The sequence below is a fragment of the Mobula birostris genome, chromosome 12 (genome assembly GCF_030028105.1).
Source record: "Mobula birostris isolate sMobBir1 chromosome 12, sMobBir1.hap1, whole genome shotgun sequence".
Lineage (NCBI taxonomy): Eukaryota > Metazoa > Chordata > Chondrichthyes > Myliobatiformes > Myliobatidae > Mobula > Mobula birostris.
The window spans coordinates 3,281,345-3,303,327 of record NC_092381.1 but is presented as its reverse complement, the minus strand read 5'-3'; the positions used below and the strand labels follow the sequence as shown (position 1 = coordinate 3,303,327).

The 21,983-nt window shown below is 44.7% G+C and overlaps 2 protein-coding genes across 5 annotated transcripts in view; one reads left to right on the top strand and one right to left on the bottom strand.

Annotated features, from left to right (window-relative positions):
- Positions 1 to 21,983, bottom strand: part of lrriq3 (leucine-rich repeats and IQ motif containing 3) — an 88,849-nt gene that overhangs the window by 302 nt on the left and 66,564 nt on the right. The window lies entirely within an intron of this gene.
- cryz (crystallin, zeta (quinone reductase)) overlaps positions 1 to 21,983 on the top strand; it is a 43,973-nt gene that overhangs the window by 11,153 nt on the left and 10,837 nt on the right. For both annotated transcript variants that reach the window (XM_072273261.1, XM_072273262.1), the window contains exons 4-7: positions 2 to 165; positions 5,467 to 5,518; positions 7,152 to 7,301; positions 12,823 to 12,924. In XM_072273261.1, the coding sequence (XP_072129362.1) occupies positions 2 to 165; positions 5,467 to 5,518; positions 7,152 to 7,301; positions 12,823 to 12,924 (468 nt within the window). The remainder of the gene's footprint in view (position 1; positions 166 to 5,466; positions 5,519 to 7,151; positions 7,302 to 12,822; positions 12,925 to 21,983) is intronic.

The following is a 21,983-nucleotide window of genomic DNA, read 5'->3' as shown; positions in this document are numbered from 1 at the left end:
GAAAGGAGATCGAGTTTTTACAAGTCAAACCATTTCCGGTGGATATGCTGAATATACAGTCGCTTCAGATGACGCTGTCTACCATTTGCCGGATGGTCTAAGCTACAAGGAAGGATCAGCTATTGGAATCCCTTACTTCACTGCCTATCGAGCCCTCCTGCAAAAGTAAGCAATCATAAATTTGACAGCAAAGTGAATTGTTTTACCTTAACAACGATCGGGGTGTTGTGGGATTTTTGGGCACTGATGGCAGAGACTCTCGTTGTTGTTTATTTTATTTAGTGATACAGCGGGGAACGGACTCTTCCAGCACAGCAAGCCCCACACCCAGCAAATCAACCTATTTCACCCTACCCTAATAATAATTTGCAGTCATAGTCATACTTTATTGATCCTGGGGGAAATTGGTTTTTGTTACAGTTGCACCATAAATAATTAAATAGTAATGGAACCATAAATAGTTAAATAGTAATGTGTAAATTATGCCAGTAAATTATGAAATAAGTCCAGGACCAGCCTATTGGCTCAGGGTGTCTGACCCTCCAAGGGAGGAGTTGTAAAGTTTGATGGCCACAGGCAGGAATGACTTCCTATGACGCTCTGTGTTGCATCTCAGTGGAATGAGTCTCTGGCTGAATGTACTCCTGTGCCCACCCAGTACATTATGTAGTGGATGGGAGAAATTGTCCAAGATGGCATGCAACTTGGACAGCAACCTCTTTTCAGACACCACCGTCAGAGAGTCCAGTTCCATCCCCACAACATCACTGGCCTTACGAATGAGTTTATTGATTCTGTTGGTGTCTGCTACCCTCAGCCTGCTGCCCCAGCACACAACAGCAAACATGATAGCACTGGCCACCACAGACTCGTAGAACATCCTCAGCATCGTCCGGCAGATGTTAAAGGACCTCAGTCTCCTCAGGAAATAGAGACGGCTCTGACCCTCAGTGTTCTTTGACCAGTCCAGTTTATAGTCAATTCATATCCCCAGGTATTTGTAACCCTCCACCATGTCCACAGTGACCCCCTGGATGGAAACAGAGGTCACCGGTACCTTAACTCTCCTCCCAACTACGACCAGCTCCTTAGTCTTTTTCAATGAACAATTAACCTACTAACCAGTTCATCTTTGGGAGGAAACCGGAACCCTGGAGGAAACCACACACTCATGGGAAGAAATATACAAACTTTTTACAGTTGGTGTTGGAACTGGACTTGGAACACCAGTACTTTATAATAACATTGCACTTACTGCTACACTACCGTAGCACCCTATACACTTCAATTAGGTTCCACTTTCTCGATCTTTTGACGCACTCTCCAGATTGATGTTTACAAACGTGTAAATTTGGCAGGCAGGGTACGATCTGTAAGGAGTATGTCATAGGAGTCTGTCCTCCCTGTGAAATGTGTGAGTTTCTTCCCACAATCCAAAGATGTACTGGTTATTTGGTTAAGTTGTCCTGCGATTAGGCTTGGGTTCAATTGTGGTTGTTGGGGGTTGCTGGGTGGCATAGCTCAAGTGGCTGGTAAGGTTAGTTAGATTAGATTATGAGGACATGCAGTCCTCTTTTATTGTCATTTAATAATGCATGCTAAATCTCAATAAATAATGAGAAAAGTGTGATTGGTTGGGGAGCAGACAATGGAAAGGTGGACTTCAGCAAATACCTAAAAGGTGTTGGGATCAGACTTGGAAGCAGATTTAGGGTGTTTAGCCCATTGAATCTGCAATGCCTTCTGATCATAGCTGTTTTACTATCTCTCTTAACCGCATTCTCCTGCCTTATCTCTGTAACCTTTGATATCCTTAAGGTCCTATCAACCTCCACTTTAAATCCATCCAATGATTGACCTCCACAGCCTTCTAAGCAATGAATTCCAGAGATTCACCACTCTCTGGCTAAAGAAATTTCTCCCTATCCCTCTATTCTGAGGCTTTGCCCTCTGGTCCTGGACTTTCCCACTATTCTCTCCACATCTACTCCATCTAGGGCTTTTAATATTTAGTAGGTTTCAGTGGGATCATCTTTGATTCTTCTAAACTCCAGTGAGTACAGGTCCAGAGCCATCAAACGCTGCTCAGATGTTAACCATTTTGTTCCCAAAATCATTCTCATGAACCTTCTCTAGACTCTTTTCAATGCCAGCATGTCCTTTCATCGATAAGTGACCCGAAACTGCTCACAATACCACAAGTGTGGTCTGACAAATGCCATTTCTGAATTGCTGCCTGTGCCACACCCCAGTAAGGTAGAGGCAGGATGATTTGGCAGATTAATGTGTGGCTGAGAAGCTGGTGCAGGGGGCAGGGCTTCGGGTTCTTGGATCATTGGAATCTCTTCATGGGGAGGTAAAAGCTGTACAAAAGAGACAGGTTGCACCTGAACCGAGGAGAACCAATATTCTTGCGAGTAGGTTTGTTAGAGCTGTTAGGAAGGATTTAAAATAATTTGGCGGGCGGGTAGGAACTAGAGTGAAGGGACTCAGGATAGGACAGATGGTATAAAAGCAAAGATAGCGTGCAGTCAGACTGTCAGGAAGGGCAGGCAGATGAAAGGACAAACTTGCAGCCAGCAGGGTGAGTATCAGTGAATTAGGGATGCAGAATCAAAAAGGGTAGCAAATACAGTAATCAGTGGTGTATCTCAATGCACTGAGTATCAGAAATAAGGTGGATGATCTTGTTGCATTATTAGAGGTTGTCAGGTATGATGTTGTGGCCATCACTGAATAGTGGTTGAAGGATGGTTGTATTTGGGAGATGAATGTCCAAGGTTACACGTTGTATCTGAGCGATAGGAAGGTAGGCAGAGGGGGTGGCATGGCTCTGCTGGTAAAGAATGGCATCAAATCAGTAGAAAGATGTGACATAGGATTGGAAGATGTTGAATCCTTATAGGTTGAGTTAAGAATCTGCAAGGGTAAAAGGTACAGGTCAATTGGGAAAATCAGGTTGATAATGGATCTCAAGAGAGTGAATTTGTTGAATGCCTACAAGATGGTATTTTAGAGCAGTTCATCACTGAGCTTACTTGGGGATCAGCTATACTGGATTGGGTGTTATATAATGAACCAGAGGTGATTAGGGAGCTTAAGGTAAAGGAACCTTTAGGAAACAGTGATCACAATATGATTGAGTTCAACATGAAATTTGATAGGGAGAAAGTAAAGTCTGGCATCACAGTATTTCAGTGGAGTAAAGGAAATTACAGTGGTAGAGAGCAGTTGGCCAAAGTAAATTGGAAGGAGATGCTGGCAGGGATGACAGCAGAGCACCAATGGCGTGAGTTTCTGCGAAAATGAGTAGGTGCAAGCTAGATGTATTCCAAAAACAAAGAAATACTCAAATGGCAAGATAGTACAAGGGAAGTGAAAGCTAAAGTAAAAGCAAAAGAGAGGGCATACAACAAAGCAAAAATTAGTGGGAAGGTAGAGAATTGGGAAGTTTTTAAAAACCTACAGAGAGAAACTAAAAGAATCATTAGAAGGGAAAAGATGAAATATGAAAGCAAGCTAGCCAACAATATCAAAGTGGATAGTAAAACCTTATTCAAGAATGTAAAAAATAAAAGAGAGATGAGAGTTGATATAGAACCGCTAGAAAATGAAGCCAGAGAAAAAATAATGGGGGCCAAGGAGATGGCAGAAGACCTAATTGAGTATTTTGCATCAGTCTTCCCTGTGGAAGACACTTACAGTGCGCCAAGTTCTGAAGGGTGTGAGGGAAGAGAAGTGAGTGCAGTTACTGTTACAAGGGAGAATGTGCTCATAAAGCTGAAAGACCTAAGGGTACATAAGTCTGCTGGACCAGATGAACTGCACCCTAGGGTTCTGAAAGAGGTAGCAGTAGAGATAGTGGAGGCATTAGTAATTAACTTTCACATATCATTGATTCTGGAATAGTGCTAGAGGAATGGAAAATTGCAAATGTTACTTGGTGACACAGGACAAGATAGGACAAAGTCAGCATGGTTTCCTTCAGGGAAAATCCTGCCTGACAAACCTGTTGGAATTCTTTGAGGAGATTACATATAGGATAGATAAAGGGGATGCAGTGGATGTTGTATATTTGGAATTTTAGAAGGCCTTTAACAAAGTTAAGAGCTCATTGTATTACAGGAAAGTTACTGGCATGGTAAGAGCTTTGGCTGATTGGAAGGAAGCAGTGACTGGGAATAAAAGGATCGTTTCCTGATTGGCTGCCAGTGACTAGTGATGTTCTGCAGGGCTCTGTGTCACGACCACTTCTTTTTGTGCTGCATATCAATGATGGAATAGATGGCTTTGTTGCCAAGTTTGCAGATGATATGAAGATTGATAGAGGGGCAGTTAGTATTGAAACAGGAAGGCTGCAGAAGGACTTGGACAGATTAGGGAATGTAAAGAGACTTGGGAGTCCTTGTGCAGAACACTCTAAAGATTAACTTTCAGGTGAAGTAAGTGGTGAGGAAGGCAAATGCAATGTCAGCATTCATTTCAAGAGGTCTAGAATACGACAGCAGGGATGTGATGCTGAGGCTTTATTAGGATCTGGTGAGGCCTCACCTTGAGTACTGGGTGAACAGTTTTGGGCTCTTCATCTACGAAACAATGTGCTGGCATTGGAGAGGGTTCAGAAGAAGTTCACAAGGATGATTCCAGGAATGAAAGGGTTATCCCACAAGGAATGTTTGATAGCTCTGGGTTGGTACGCGCTGGAATTTAAGTGGATGAGGGGGATCTCATTGAAACCTCTCGAATGTTGAAAGGCCTAGACAAAGTAGACATGGAAAAGGATGTTTCCCATGGTGGCGGAGTCTAGGACAAGAGGGCACAGCTTCAGGATATAGGGGTTTCCACTTAAAACAGAGATGTGAAGAAATTTCTTTAGCCTGAGGCTGGTGAATTTTTGGAGTTTGTTACCACAGGCAGATGTGGAGGCCAGGTTGTTGGGTGTATTTAAGTCAGAGCTTGATAGGTTCTTGATAGGACACAACATCAAAGGTTACAGGGCGAAGGCCGGGAAGTGCGGCTGAGGAGGGATAAACGGATCAGCTGGGACAAATGGCCTAATTCTGCTCCGACGTTTTATGGTCTTACAAAGCCTCAGCATAACATCCTTGCTTATATACTCCCACCCTCTTGAGGAACTACCTGAAAGCCATTGTACATGAGTTGCTGAAAGCTAATCACCCAGGGACAGCAAGTGATTAGGAAGGTGAAAGTTCATTGGTCTTTAGTGTGAGAAGACCTAACACCAGCTAATGCAGAAGTACAGCCCACACCTGGAATATCATTGTGAATCTGGTCTCTTCTCGAGTGCATGGTCACCTTTACTTCTGGGACGACATACACACATTGTGCTGATTTCTGCGTGCACAGTTCGGTGTGATTCTGGCAGAAGTTCACTTGGGAGAACACTGTCAGGTTCTGCACCCAGTTGTAGCAGCGTCTTTCATCTGCAGATCTTTCTGTTTTCAGAGCACATGCGAAGGCAGGGGAGATTGTTCTGGTTCATGGAGCGAGCGGAGGGGTAAGCTGCATTAACTGAATATCAGAGGGAGCCCATTGGATCGGTGCTGGCCAGTGAGAGCCATGTAAATTAATGCCTTATAGAACATAGACCATTACAGCACAGTACAGGCCCCTTGGCCCATGATGTTGTGCCATCCTCATAACCTATCCTAAATCAATCTAACCCTTCATATCTAACCTTTGTTTTTGTAAGTGGGCATCTCCAAGGGCATGAGTTGGTGATAGTAAATCTGTTTCTGATCAGGCTGCTTCTTAAATGTAATGGTTTCTGTTCTCGTGCTCCCTCTCTTTCCCCCTCTCCCCCACCTGCTGCCCCCTCCCCCCCCACCCCAATAGGATGATGATGGTTCCTTTCAGTCAATTAGTGGGGTGCGTTCTGGAGTGGCTCTACCACTCTTGTAGGCAGAGTCTTTTATTTGGGCAAAGGTACCTCCACAATTCTCTAACAAAACTTCAAGTTATTGAGGAATCATTGTGCAGCTTTTCCCAACTAGAATCTGCAAGCAGATGCCAACTCTGTGTGTGTATGTATGTGTGGGTGTGTGTGTGTGTATGTATGTGTGGGTGTGTGTGTGTGTATGTATGTGTGGGTGTGTGTGTGTGTATGTATGTGTGGGTGTGTGTGTGTATGTAGGTGTGGGTGTGTGTGTGTATGTATGTGTGGGTGTGTGTGTGTGTGTATATATATATGTGTGTGTGTATGTATGTGTGGGTGTGTGTGTGTATGTATGTGTGGGTGTGTGTGTGTATGTATGTGTGGGTGTGTGTGTATGTATGTGTGTGTGTGTATGTATGTGTGGGTGTGTGTGTGTATGTATGTGTGGGTGTGTGTGTATGTGTGTGTGTGTGTATGTATGTGTGGGTGTGTGTGTATGTATGTGTGGGTGTGTGTGTGTATGTATGTGTGGGTGTGTGTGTATATATATATATATGTGTGGGTGTGTGAGTGTGTGTGTGTGTGTATGTATGTGTGTGTGTGGGTGGGGGGTGGGTGCAGGTGGGGCTGGAGGAACTCAGCAGGCCAGGCAGGATCTATGGAAATGAATAAACAGTTTGTGCTGAGACTCTTCACCAGGACTGGAAAGGAAGGGGGAAGATACCAGAATAGGGGGGTGGGGGGAGAGGAAGGATCGCTGGACAGCAATGGGTGATGCCAGCCAGGCAGGAGAGGAAGAAACCTGTCAGGAGAGGAGAGTGGACTGTGGGAGAAAGGGAAGAAGGAGGAGCACAAGCGGAGGTGAGGAGACATGAACAGTTATGAGGGCAGCAAGTGGAACAGAAGAAGAGGAACGGGGGAGGGGGTTAAGAAAAGGGGGGAATAAAAAAAAAATTACGGGATGTTGGAGAAATCGATGTTTGTTCCATCAGGTTGGAGGCTACATGGGTGGAATATGAGATGTTGCTCCTCCACCCTGAGAGTGGCCTCATCGCGGCAGAAGAGGAGGCCATGGGGTTAGGAATTAAAACAGTTGGCCACCAGGAAATTCCACTGGAGGGGAAAGCACTTGGAATCATTGAATTAGGGGTTTTGCAGCGGTGAGGTTAGCAAGAGGGTCGTATTCAGCCTGGAGCAGCTGAAGTGTTGGGAAGCTCCTTTTCATTCCGAGGTAAATGATTTCATTGCATTTCAGGTAGGGATAGCAGCCTGCCAGATAGCCCGAGCTCATGGCCTGAGGGTGCTCGGCACGGCTGGCACGCCGGAAGGGATGCGCCTAGTCGAAAAGAATGGAGCGCACAAAGCTTTCAACCACAGAGAGATGGGCTACACTGACCAGATCAAGGTACCGTCATCACTAACTAATTGGACACTGCAAACTCCCACTCATTCCACGATCACACTTCATTTACTTGTGCACAAGAGCAGCCTGGCTCCTGTCACCATACTGCTCTGAAGTTTGAACAAAAAGTGCCATTTTATACAGAAACGGATAAACCATAGAAACTACAGCACAGAAACAGGCCTTTTGGCCCTTCTTGGCTGTGCCGAACCATTTTCTGCCTAGTCCCACTGACCTGCACACGGACCATATCCCATACACCTCCCATCCATGTATTTGTCCAATTTATTCTTAAATGTTAAAAAAGAACCCGCATTTACCACCTCGTCTGGCAGCTCATTCCATACTCCCACCACTCTCTGTGTGAAGAAGCCCCTCCCCCTAATGTTCCCTTTAAACTTTTCCCCCCTCACCCTTAACCCATGTCCTCTGGTTTTTTTCTCCCCTTGCCTCAGTGGAAAAAGCCTGCTTGCATTCACTCTATCTATACCCATCATAATTTTATTAATTTTATATAAGTTGTATAGATATTGATCTAATAGAAGCCCTGATGCCTGGAAATTATATACAATATCCTGGAAATAGATTTTTTTTTGAGAGGGAGAGGGAGAGCGAGAATCCTGATTGGTCTCTCTTTGTGCTAAAAGTGGTCCCCAACCACTGGGCCGCAAGGAAACGATATGATTTGGTGATATGAGTCAGCTGCACCTTTCCTCATTCCCTGTCACGCACTGTTGAACTTGAATGCACGCGAGGTCATCAGTGACCCAAGACGTGCAAAGGAATGGGTCCGTGACCCATTTGTGAATGTCCCTGGTGAATCATCCACGTCAGCGCGGGAAGGAGATCAACTCCTCGAGCTTGCAAATGATGGCGGACTGAAAAGTATGTTTGACATAACATCTCTGCCGGCATTCTGGATCAAAGTCAAGGCTGAATATCCTGAGATAGCTACGAAAGCACTGAAAACGTTGCTTCCATTTCCAACATATCTCTGCAATGAATGCAATGAAAACTAAATCGCGGAATAGACTGGACATCAGGAGCCCCCTTCGAGTATCGCTGTCTCCCATCACCTCTCGATGGGACCGTCTTGTTGCAGGGAAACAAGCCCAGGGCTCCCACTGATTCAGCGATATTGGTGTGTTGCACTGATTTTATATGTTCATATGGGGAAAATATGTGCTGTGTGTTTAATATCCAAACGTTACTTAAAATATTATGATGCGATTGACTTATCACCTATATTCCAGTTGTGATCAACACCCCCGCCCCCGGTCAGCCGATCCGCAAGAATATTGTCAATATTAAACCGGTCTGTGGTGCAAAAACAATTGCGGACCCCTGCTAAGTAGACCTATCAGTTTTTTCTGTGGGCGGGCTTTACAGTTGACCTCAAAAATAATGACCGTGTTGCCCGCTGCATTGTTTGCAACAGTGACTTCTCTATTGCCCCATGGTGGGTTAAAATGTAAAAGACATGTTGAGGTGAGTTTAACAGGTGTCAGTCGTTCATTAGCATAGCTAACGTTATTTAAACTAGCTGGCTGGCTGCTAAGGAGCTACGCTATTGATGTCCTACGTGATGAGGCCAAACTCCCTGTAGACTTGCTTAAAGTTGTAATAGAATAAACATGATAATATAAGTACATATTTTAATGTCACATTTTCTGCATATACCCAACTTAGTTTACAGATTAGACAAAATCACTAAACAAAGTATTACATACACCCTTGGAGGTCGACCGTGGGGGGTTGGGGATATGGTGTTGCCAGGGGTGGGGGTGCTTACCTCCCTGAAATGAGTTTTTGCAGGGTGGGATGTCTGCCATAACCCTTAATTGCCCTACTATGCAGAAATCTGTCCAACCTCCTCTTAAATATATTCACTGAGGTAGCCTCCACTGCTTCCTTGGGCAGAGAATTCCACAGATGGTGTTTGAACTGTGCTGAGGTGCGCTGGTGTTGATTGTCAGCGAGTAGAAGATGTTACCCAATCCGCACAGGCTGTGATCTCCTGATAAGAAAGTCGAGGATCCATTTGCAAAGGGATGTACCAAGTCCCAGGTTTTGGAGCTTATTGGTTAGAACTGAGGGTATGATGGTGTTGAATGCTGATCTGTGATCAATAAACAGCAGCTTGAAGTAAGTATTACTGTTGTCCAGGTGATCCAAGGCAGAGGTCAGTGAGATTGCATCCGTTGTGGACTTATCGTGGTGATAGGCAAACTGCAGTGGGTCCAGGTCCTTGCTGAGGCAGGAGTCAATTCTGGTCATGACCAACCTCTCAAAACACTTCATCACAGTTAATGTGAGTGAAACTGGGCTATAGTCATTGAGGCAACTCACCCTGCTCTTTTTGGGCACTGGTATGATTGCTTTTTGAGGTAGGTAGGAACCTCTGAATGCAGCAGTGAGGGATTGAAGATGTCCTCGAACACTCCAGCCAGTCAGTGTCAATGGGTTGCATGGATGGTCGGCATCGACTGGATGGGCCGAAGCGGCTGTTTTCTCATGCTGTGTATTTAGTCTCTAATGGAATTGATCATATTCAAAAACAAGCTACTGTAGTGGCTGGGGTTACTCATCGGGTCCAGAGCAGAGAGGACGAAGTTAATTTTTCACTAGAACCCACTGAAAGGGTGATCTTGTATATTGGGATTCTTGTTTGCCTGCTAACAGCATCTGGTTTCTAGTTTCAGGTCCTGTTTGCGAAACCACCTTCCATACCCAGCCAGCCCAGTTCCACACTGACCCTCTGTTCCCCCTCAGAGATCACTCTGTCCCCTCTATCCTCTCTGGAGTCGTGTACCGAGGAGAGCTGGTCGGCAGGATTGGCACTGGTCCTGGTGACCGCACAGACAGTGTCAGGTTCTGAGCTTCACGACCCTTGCTCCCTCTCAGTAATGTTAGCTCTGGTGTAAGTCATTCATTTACTCAGTAACCTGCGTCACAAGTTCCCTAGGTTCAAATTTCACCTCGGACACTCGACTAATTAACGAAGGGTGCAGAGGGTGGGGTTACTGTGGAAGCTTCACAATGAGGGAGGCTTTTTGTCAGACAAAACAAACAGTATCCCTGACTGTCTTTGATCGCTGAAGTTCTTTCCTAAGTGTTCTACCTCCATAACTGTTTGTTCAAAGACAACACAGAAATAGAGTCTTCAGCCCATCGAGCCTGAGCTGACCACTAGCCACCCATTCACACCAGTCCTATACTGATCCCATTTCATTCCCATCAATTCCCCACAGAATCCATCCCTCACACACAGTGGGGACTATTTACAGAGGCTGATCCACACATCATTGGGATGTGGGAGGGAACCGGAGTACCCTGCGTAAACCCGTGTGGTCACAGGGAGAATGTGCCAAGTTCACACAGAAAGTGATGGAGGTCGGGGTCAAACCTAGGTCTCTGGAGTTGATCCACTGCCTCCCAGTAATCTTTGCAATTGTATTGTTTATTAATTAAATCTGTGTAGCAATGAGCTTGTTCAATTAGCTCCACCATGCTTGAGACGTTGAGAGACTGTAAAACATGTGGTAGAAATGCAGATTGTTTCCTATAGATTGGAGACATCAGGGGTCAGGAATCCTGATGGTTTGCCAGCCTGCTTATTCTGCGCTGGCCCTTGAGCTGGGGTCTGTTGTATAGTGCGGGCTGTGACCAGGGTCAGGAATGTGGGAGGTTGTCACGGAGCCAGGGTCCAAGACTGTAGACTGGATACATGTTTGGGGTTAGGGTCTGGAAACACCAGGGTGGGGAACCTACGAAGTTCCTACAAAAAGTGAAATAATAATAGGGGATGTGTCAATAGTATAACACCTGAAGGATTTGCACCTCCAAGTCCCCAGGTGCCAGATTATCAGAGGCAATGGAGTTTCTGCAGGTGCTGAAAACCTTGAGCAGCGCGCACAAAATGCTGGTGGATCTCAGTAAGTCAGGCAGCATCAAATGAGGGGAATAAACAGTCAATGTTTTGGGCCGAGTCCCTTCGTCAGGAAGGTCTTGGCCCAAAACTTGTCCATTTGGCCCTCCTGGCACCTCTCCCTGCAAATGACCAAAGTGCTACACCTGCCCATTTTCTTTACTCTCACCTCCATTCAGGACCTAAAAGTCCTCCCAGGTGAGGAAATGCTTCACCTGTGAATCTACTGGGATCGTCTATTGTGTCTGGTGCTCGCGATGCAGCCTCTTCTACATTGGTGAGACTCGTTGTAAATTCGGGTACTGCTTTGTCGAGCACCTCTGCTCGATCCGTCAAAAGCAGAACTTCCAGGTGGCCCAACATTTTAATTCAATTCTCATTCCGACATGTTCGCCCATGACCTTCTCTTGTGCCACGATGAGGCCACCCTCAGGGTGAAGGAGCAACACCTTGTATTCCATTTGGGTAGCCTCCAACCTGATGGCATGAATATCAATTTCTCCAGAAAAGAAAAAAAAATTCTCTCCCCCTCCCCTCTTCTTCTATCCCCCACTCTGGCCTCTTACCTCTTCTCACCTCCCTATCACCTCTTTCTGGGTTCCCTCCTTCTTCCCTTTCTCTTATGGTCAACTCTCCTCTCCTATCAGATTCCTGACCCCTCTCCCCATGTTTTTATTCTGGCATCTTCCCCCTTCCTTTCTAGTTCTGAGGAAGGTCTCAGCCTGAAACATCGACTGTTTATTCATTTCCATGGATGCTGCCTGATCGCTGAGTTCCTCCGATATCACATGTATACAGCTAAACAAAACAGTGTTCTTTTGGGGCCAAGGTGCAAAACACAATGCATACTTTCACACACAGTAGATAACAGATACAAGTGCTCAGGTGGTATGGCCTGTAGATTGATGGTGCATAGATGTTGTCCTAGAGCAGCAGTTCCCAACCTGGGGTCCACAGGCCCCCTTTCTTCATGGTACAGGTCCATGGCAGAACAAAGGTTGGGAACCCCTGTCCTACAGCCATGTTCATGCAGAAACAAACACACAACAGTTCCTCATCTTAAGCAGTGTCAGCCACAGATGAAGGCAACCTAGCTTGTCTTTCAGGGAGCAAACACTAGAGAGGCGTCCCGATGGGAGAGCTGGCCTGCAAGGACCAGCCCCCAATCCAGCCTGGATTGTAGGGCACCCGCTACACCTCTGTTCTCTCCCACACCACCTCTATGCCTGCTCCCCTGGGTGGCTGTGCCAGGCGAATTCACAGCATGACGGTCTGGTTCGTGTTGCAACTGAACCCATTGTTATTGCCTATGAACCAATAAACTAGACTTGCAGTATTTGCAATATTTTATGTCACCAATGTCCAACAGGGTCTTGCAATCACAAGAGCATTTGAGACAATGATATGTACCATTTTTTGGACCCAGTGAGGTCATTGCAAACAAGTGCACCACCATCTTACTGGAACTTAATGCCTTAACTTGGCCTCCCCACCTTCCTACACTAGTAACAGGCCTTCGCCACTCTCTGCGTGCAGCTTGGTAAGTGTTCCCTGGTATTACCGTGTAGCTAATCAGTTGTGTGCACTTCCTGCCAGCATGATACAGGAGGTCGTGGAGTGAACGTGATCATCGAGATGTTGTCCAACGTGAACCTGAACAGTGACCTACAGCTTCTGTCAAATGGCGGGCGAGTGATAGTGAGTGTATCTGCTACCGGCGCTGCGCGTTAAATCGTAGGGGGTGATTCAGCCCCTCGTATCCCGGCAGCTCTCTGACCACACTGCACACCATCATCCACCAAAGATACATCATCTCAGCTGGTTGATTTGGAAGACTCTGTGCTGTTGGAGACAGAGGCCCCACCCCACCCTCGGTGGGGAGAGCTTCCTGACGTCAGCCTCAGCAAGCTGCCTCCAGAAGCCAGTTGACCACTCGGACCTTCAGGTCCACGGCTTATCTCAGCACCACTTCCCTAACTCAACAATATCTGCGTGAACTCTGTCTGAACTTCCACAGCCATCAGAGACACAGAATTCCCACCTCATCCCCAACCTTAGTAAAGGAATTTCTATTTATTTTATTTACTTAGAGGTACAGTGCGGAACACACTCTTTCAGCCCTTCTAGCTGCACCACCAGCAACTCACTGACGTAACCCTAGCCTAATCACAGGACAATTCACAATGACCAATTAACCTCTAAACCGGTATGTCTTTGGACTACGTGAGGAAACCGGAACACCCGGAGGAAACCCACGCAGTTATGAGCAGGAATGTGTAAACTTTCTCACAGAGGACATCAGAATTGAACTCTAAACTCCGATGGCCCAAGCTGTAATAGTGTTCTGCTGACTGATGTGCTACTCTGGTGAGGCAGTGAGCTAGTTCTAAACTCCTTAGTCACAGGCAACTCCCACCTCATCTAACTCTGGAAGAGTTTTGTAAATTTCAATATGATCATCTCTCATCCTGATAAACTTTAAAGTTTAGTCCAGATAATTGTCATTCAACGGTATATGCATTTCACCAAATGAAACAATGTTGCTCTGGACCAAGGTGCACAACACAATGCATACAACTTGCATACAACACATAAAGTAATATCTCCACAAATAATAGGTGCACTTATGACCCAGTTAAAAGTAAACAGTGTAACACTACTGGTGCTTCATGTGTGATGAGACCTGGGTGGTGGCAGGGAATTCAGTACGGCCTGGGGGAAGAAGCTGTTTCCCATCCTAACAGTCCTTGTACTAATGCTACAGTATCTACCTGATGGTAGGGATTCAAAGAGATTGTTGGATGGATGGGAGGGATCATTGACAATGCTAAGGGCCCTGCGTATGCAGCACTACATGCTTTGTCTCCTCGATAGTCCCGCACAAGGCAAACCCAATGTAGTGAAGATTTACTCCATTCATGCATAAAAACACATATATAGTCCAAGACCCTGATTGACATGTCCAGCAAATTGATGGTACTGTTCCCGAATCCAGACTGTCATTCCACTGATCGAACACTGGAGGGTAGCACTGACAGGAGAGGCAGCCCCAACAGAGCACGGATGCCATGCTACACCACCTTTGGCGTCTCCTCTCCTGAGCTGCAGCAGCAGGCACGCCCGTGACTTGAGGCCTAGTCTTTGCTATAACCGAGGCCACACAGCTTCCACGCTGCCTGTTGCATCACGAAACAAAGGAAACAGGCCGCAGCATCTTGCATTATCAATGTCCAACAGGGCCTTATGATCACAAGAGAAAAATCCAAGATAATCACCCTCAGTTTCACTGCACACTACCTTTGTGCACAACTCTGATGCCTTTGAGTAGTAGACAGCAACACAATCTGCACCCAGGCTGGCTCCACTGATCAAGGAACAGCTTACTGATGGGGTAGACCCGCAGCACCTGAAGGTCTTGGAGCTCAGCAGCATCTGATGATCACACTTTACAAAGAAAACCTTTGGTCAGCTCCCAAGAGGCTGCTGTGTCTGACCGGGCTGTCTTCTTCCCGGAAGATTCGAAGGTTCATTTATAATCAAAGTACATATGCAGTATTCTCCTGAGATTCATCTTTTATAGCCACAAAACAAAGAAAACCATAGAAGTCGTTCAAAGATAAGCATCAACCCTCCCCAACACACAAACAAAGACAAACCGCAAAAAAGGCAAGAGCAACCCCAACCCCCCCCCACACACACACACACAAAACTAACACTGCAGCAAGAAAGTACGGCAACATGATCATCAAACACCTCCCACATGAAAAAAAATCGTGCAGCAGCAACAACAGCATCAACCCCCCCCCCCAAAGCAGGAACATCAAACCCCAAATCCCCCCTTAGATATCAAACCCACCCCCTCCCCAACATCAAATTCTAAATCCAACTTTGGAGACCAGGCTGTACATTATATGCAGGTACAATCTTGCCAGGGCCTTGTTTAATTGTATTAACTGTTTCCCCACATTATGGGCGCCACAATAATGTAGTGGTTATGTGATGCTATTAAGCTTGGGGTGTCAGAGTTCAATCTCAGCGTCCTCTGAGAAGTTTGTACATTCCCCCTGTACTTCCTCCGAGTACCTTGGTTTGCTCCCACAATCCATAGATGCTTTGGTTAGTAGGTTAATTGATCATTGTAAATTATCCCTTGATTAGGCCAGGATTAAGTTGGTAGGTTGCTGGGAGGTGTGGCTAAACAGGTGAGTTCTGGATGGTGCGGCACATTGGGCCAGAAGGGCCAGTTCCACACCGTGTCTCTAAATAAAATAAAAATTAAAAGTAACTAATTCACATTTTGTTGCCTTCCATTCTATAGGAAAGATTCCCGATTTACAGAATGACCAATGAACTCACTACCTCTGGGACAGCCTCTTTCAAAAACCCTCCCGTTCTGGAAGTATAAGTAAATCCCTCTGCCTTAATCTGTTAACAACCCAATTTGTGTCACCTTTAATATTTTAGCAAAGACCACACACTGCAGTCTGTTTAGTTTGTAAACCCAGAAAGTCCCCAGTGAATCGGATTCAGGTTTCATGTAAGACCATAAGGTACAGTGGTAGAATGTGGTCATTTGACCCATTGAATCTGCTCCACCATTTCATCATGGCTAATCCAATTTTCCTGTCACCCCCATCTCCTGCCCTATAGCCCTTCATGCCCTGACCAATCAAGAATCGAGCAAACTCTGTTTTAAATATTCATAAAGACCTGGCTTCCACAACTACCTGTGGCAAAGAATTTCACAGCTTTCTGATCACAAACAAGAGAAAATCTGCAGATGCTGGAAATCCAAACAACACACACAAAATGCTGGAGGAACTCAACAGACCAGGTACAGTCAAAACGTCGACTGTACTTTTTGCCAATAGATGCTGCCTGGCCTGCTGAATTCCTCCAGCATTTTGTGTGTGTTCCCCTCTATTCTGAGGCTGTGTCCTCTGTTCTTAGACTCTTGCCCCACCCCACATAGGAAACATCCTCTCCCCATCCAGGCCTTCATGCCTGACCAATCAAGGCCTTTCACCATTCAATAGGATTCAATGAGGTCACCCCTCACTCTTCCGAATTCCAACGAATATAGATCCAGAGCCATCAAACGCTCTTCATATGACAAGCCATTCAATCCTGGAATCACTTTTGTTAACCTCCTTTGAACCCTCTCCTGTTTCAGCGCATCCTTTCTAAGATAAAGGGGCCAATATTGCTTGCAATACTCCAAGTCAGGCCTCCCTAGTGTTTTAGAAAGTCTCAACGTTACATCCTTGTTTTTATATCCTAGTCCTCTTGGAATGAATGCTAAAATTGCATCTGCCTTCCTTATCACAGGTTCAACCTGCAAATTAACCTTTAGGGAATCCTGCATAAGGACTCCCAAGTTCCTTTGCACCTCAGCTTTTTGTATTTTCTCTCCATTTAAAAAATAGACAACCCATTTATTTCTTCTACCAAAGTGCATGACCATACATTTCCCAACACTGTATTCAATCTGCCATTTCTTCGCCCAAATCGCCTGATCTGACTAAATCCTGTAGTCTCTCTACTTCCTCAAAATGACCTGCACCTCCATCTATCTTCATATCATCTGCAAATTTTGCAACAAAACCTTAAATTCTATCATCTAAATAATTGAAATAAAGCAGAAAAAGAATTGGTTCCAACACAGACGTGTGAAATAATACTGGTCAGCGGCAGCCAACCAGAAACGGCTTCCTTTATTCCCGCTCTTTGCCTCCTGCCAATCAGTCACTGTTTTATCCATGCTAGAAACTTTCCTGTGATACCATGGGCTTGTAGCTTGTTAAACAGGCTCATGTGGTAATTTGTCAAAGGCCTTCTGAAAATCCAAGCGCACATCCACCAATCTCCTTTGTCTACCCTGCTTGTTATTTCTTCAAAGAATTCCAACAGATTTGTCAGGCAAGATTTTCCCTAGAGGAAACCATGTTGACTACGGCCTATTTATCATGCACCTCCAAGTATCATGAAACCTTATCCTTAACAATCGACTCCAACATCTTCACGATCACTGAGGTCAGGCTAAATGACCTATAGTTTCCTTTCTTCAACCTCTCTCCCTACCTGAAGAGAGGAATGACATTTGTAATTTTCCAGTCTTCCTGAACCATTGCAGAATCTACTGATTCATGAAAGATCATTACTAATGCCTCCACGATCTCTTCAGCCACCTCTTTCAGAGTCCTGGGATGTACATCATCTGGTTCAAGTGACTTATCTGCCTTCAGACCTTTCAGTTTCCCAAGAACCTTCTCTCTAGTTATGGTAACTTCACACACATCATGATCCCTGACACCTGGAACTTCCATCATACTGCTAGTGGCTTCCACTATGAAGACTGATGCAAAATAATTATTCAGTTTGTCTGCCATTTTGTTGTCCCCCATTACTATCTCTCCAGCATTGTTTTCCAATGGTCCGATATCCAGTCTTACTTTATCCACTTTTATACTTTATGTTTCTGAAGAAACTTTTGATATCTTCATTAATATTGGCTAGCTTACTTTGATATTCCATCTTTACCTTCTTAATGGCTTTTTATTTGCCTTCTGTTAATTTTTACAGGCTTCCCAATCCAATAATCAAAGTACATATGCAGTATTCTCCTGAGATTCATCTTTTATAGCCACAAAACAAAGAAAACCATAGAAGTCGTTCAAAGATAAGCATCAACCCTCCCCAACACACAAACAAAGACAAACCGCAAAAAAGGCAAGAGCAACCCCAACCCCCCCCCACACACACACACACACAAAACTAACACTGCAGCAAGAAAGTACGGCAACATGATCATCAAACACCTCCCACATGAAAAAAAATCGTGCAGCAGCAACAACAGCATCAACCCCCCCCCCCAAAGCAGGAACATCAAACCCCAAATCCCCCCTTAGATATCAAACCCACCCCCTCCCCAACATCAAATTCTAAATCCAACTTTGGAGACCAGGCTGTACATTATATGCAGGTACAATCTTGCCAGGGCCTTGTTTAATTGTATTAACTGTTTCCCCACATTATGGGCGCCACAATAATGTAGTGGTTATGTGATGCTATTAAGCTTGGGGTGTCAGAGTTCAATCTCAGCGTCCTCTGAGAAGTTTGTACATTCCCCCTGTACTTCCTCCGAGTACCTTGGTTTGCTCCCACAATCCATAGATGCTTTGGTTAGTAGGTTAATTGATCATTGTAAATTATCCCTTGATTAGGCCAGGATTAAGTTGGTAGGTTGCTGGGAGGTGTGGCTAAACAGGTGAGTTCTGGATGGTGCGGCACATTGGGCCAGAAGGGCCAGTTCCACACCGTGTCTCTAAATAAAATAAAAATTAAAAGTAACTAATTCACATTTTGTTGCCTTCCATTCTATAGGAAAGATTCCCGATTTACAGAATGACCAATGAACTCACTACCTCTGGGACAGCCTCTTTCAAAAACCCTCCCGTTCTGGAAGTATAAGTAAATCCCTCTGCCTTAATCTGTTAACAACCCAATTTGTGTCACCTTTAATATTTTAGCAAAGACCACACACTGCAGTCTGTTTAGTTTGTAAACCCAGAAAGTCCCCAGTGAATCGGATTCAGGTTTCATGTAAGACCATAAGGTACAGTGGTAGAATGTGGTCATTTGACCCATTGAATCTGCTCCACCATTTCATCATGGCTAATCCAATTTTCCTGTCACCCCCATCTCCTGCCCTATAGCCCTTCATGCCCTGACCAATCAAGAATCGAGCAAACTCTGTTTTAAATATTCATAAAGACCTGGCTTCCACAACTACCTGTGGCAAAGAATTTCACAGCTTTCTGATCACAAACAAGAGAAAATCTGCAGATGCTGGAAATCCAAACAACACACACAAAATGCTGGAGGAACTCAACAGACCAGGTACAGTCAAAACGTCGACTGTACTTTTTGCCAATAGATGCTGCCTGGCCTGCTGAATTCCTCCAGCATTTTGTGTGTGTTCCCCTCTATTCTGAGGCTGTGTCCTCTGTTCTTAGACTCTTGCCCCACCCCACATAGGAAACATCCTCTCCCCATCCAGGCCTTCATGCCTGACCAATCAAGGCCTTTCACCATTCAATAGGATTCAATGAGGTCACCCCTCACTCTTCCGAATTCCAACGAATATAGATCCAGAGCCATCAAACGCTCTTCATATGACAAGCCATTCAATCCTGGAATCACTTTTGTTAACCTCCTTTGAACCCTCTCCTGTTTCAGCGCATCCTTTCTAAGATAAAGGGGCCAATATTGCTTGCAATACTCCAAGTCAGGCCTCCCTAGTGTTTTAGAAAGTCTCAACGTTACATCCTTGTTTTTATATCCTAGTCCTCTTGGAATGAATGCTAAAATTGCATCTGCCTTCCTTATCACAGGTTCAACCTGCAAATTAACCTTTAGGGAATCCTGCATAAGGACTCCCAAGTTCCTTTGCACCTCAGCTTTTTGTATTTTCTCTCCATTTAAAAAATAGACAACCCATTTATTTCTTCTACCAAAGTGCATGACCATACATTTCCCAACACTGTATTCAATCTGCCATTTCTTCGCCCAAATCGCCTGATCTGACTAAATCCTGTAGTCTCTCTACTTCCTCAAAATGACCTGCACCTCCATCTATCTTCATATCATCTGCAAATTTTGCAACAAAACCTTAAATTCTATCATCTAAATAATTGAAATAAAGCAGAAAAAGAATTGGTTCCAACACAGACGTGTGAAATAATACTGGTCAGCGGCAGCCAACCAGAAACGGCTTCCTTTATTCCCGCTCTTTGCCTCCTGCCAATCAGTCACTGTTTTATCCATGCTAGAAACTTTCCTGTGATACCATGGGCTTGTAGCTTGTTAAACAGGCTCATGTGGTAATTTGTCAAAGGCCTTCTGAAAATCCAAGCGCACATCCACCAATCTCCTTTGTCTACCCTGCTTGTTATTTCTTCAAAGAATTCCAACAGATTTGTCAGGCAAGATTTTCCCTAGAGGAAACCATGTTGACTACGGCCTATTTATCATGCACCTCCAAGTATCATGAAACCTTATCCTTAACAATCGACTCCAACATCTTCACGATCACTGAGGTCAGGCTAAATGACCTATAGTTTCCTTTCTTCAACCTCTCTCCCTACCTGAAGAGAGGAATGACATTTGTAATTTTCCAGTCTTCCTGAACCATTGCAGAATCTACTGATTCATGAAAGATCATTACTAATGCCTCCACGATCTCTTCAGCCACCTCTTTCAGAGTCCTGGGATGTACATCATCTGGTTCAAGTGACTTATCTGCCTTCAGACCTTTCAGTTTCCCAAGAACCTTCTCTCTAGTTATGGTAACTTCACACACATCATGATCCCTGACACCTGGAACTTCCATCATACTGCTAGTGGCTTCCACTATGAAGACTGATGCAAAATAATTATTCAGTTTGTCTGCCATTTTGTTGTCCCCCATTACTATCTCTCCAGCATTGTTTTCCAATGGTCCGATATCCAGTCTTACTTTATCCACTTTTATACTTTATGTTTCTGAAGAAACTTTTGATATCTTCATTAATATTGGCTAGCTTACTTTGATATTCCATCTTTACCTTCTTAATGGCTTTTTATTTGCCTTCTGTTAATTTTTACAGGCTTCCCAATCCTCTTAACTTCATGCTAATTTTTGATTTATATGCCCTCTCTTTGGCTTTTATGGTGGCTTTGACTTCTCTTGTTAGCCATGGTTGTGTCATCTTTCCTTTAGAAGGCTATTTCCTCTTTGGGATTTATATATATTTTCTGCCTTCCAAATTGCTTCCAGAAATTCCAGCCATTGCTGCTCTGCTGTCATCCCTGGCCAAATCAATTCTGCCCAACTTTTTTCTCAAATTTCAGAGTGAATTTGATCACATTATGATCACTTTCCCCTCAGGATTCTTTTATTTTAAACTCTCTAATCAATTCTACTTCATTGCACAACACTCAATCCAGAATAGCTGTGGGTTTACTCATGAGCTGCTCCAAAAAGCCATCTCGTAGGCACTCTAGAAATTCCCCCTCCTGGAATCCAGCACCAACCTGATTTTCCCAATCTACCTGCATATTGAAATCCCCACGACTATTGTAACATTACCCTTTTGGCTGCATTTTCTATCTCCAGTTGCAATTTGTAAGCTATGTCCTTACTACTGATTGGGGGTCTGTATCCAACTCCCATCAGGGTCTTTTTATCCTTGCAGTTTCTTAGCTCTGTCCACGATGATTCAACACCTTCTGACCCTATGTCATCTCATTCTAATGATTTGATTTGATTTTTTTTTTACCAACAGAGCATCGCCAACCCTCTGCCTTCCTTGGACATTAAGTTCCCAACTGCAATCTTCTTTCATCCATGATTCAGTGATGCCCGCAACATCATACTTACCAATCTGTAACAGTGCTGCAAGTTCATCTACCTTATTCCATATACTGCCCCAGTCCAAATACAACACCTTCAGTCCTGTATTCACCCTTTATGATTTAGTCCACCTTTTACGTTGCAACTAATCCTGTTGACTACAATTTTGCCCTGTCAGCAGCCTCTCCTCACTACACATTGCCTCTGTTTGTAAACCAGCTACCTCATCCTCAGCACTATTATCACCTTTCCTACGATACCTATTGCATTGAGATACAGGCAGCTCAGGACACTAGTTGTACCATGCTCAACCTCTTGATTCCTGACTTTGTCTGAGGTCTTACCAACATCTGCCTCCACAACC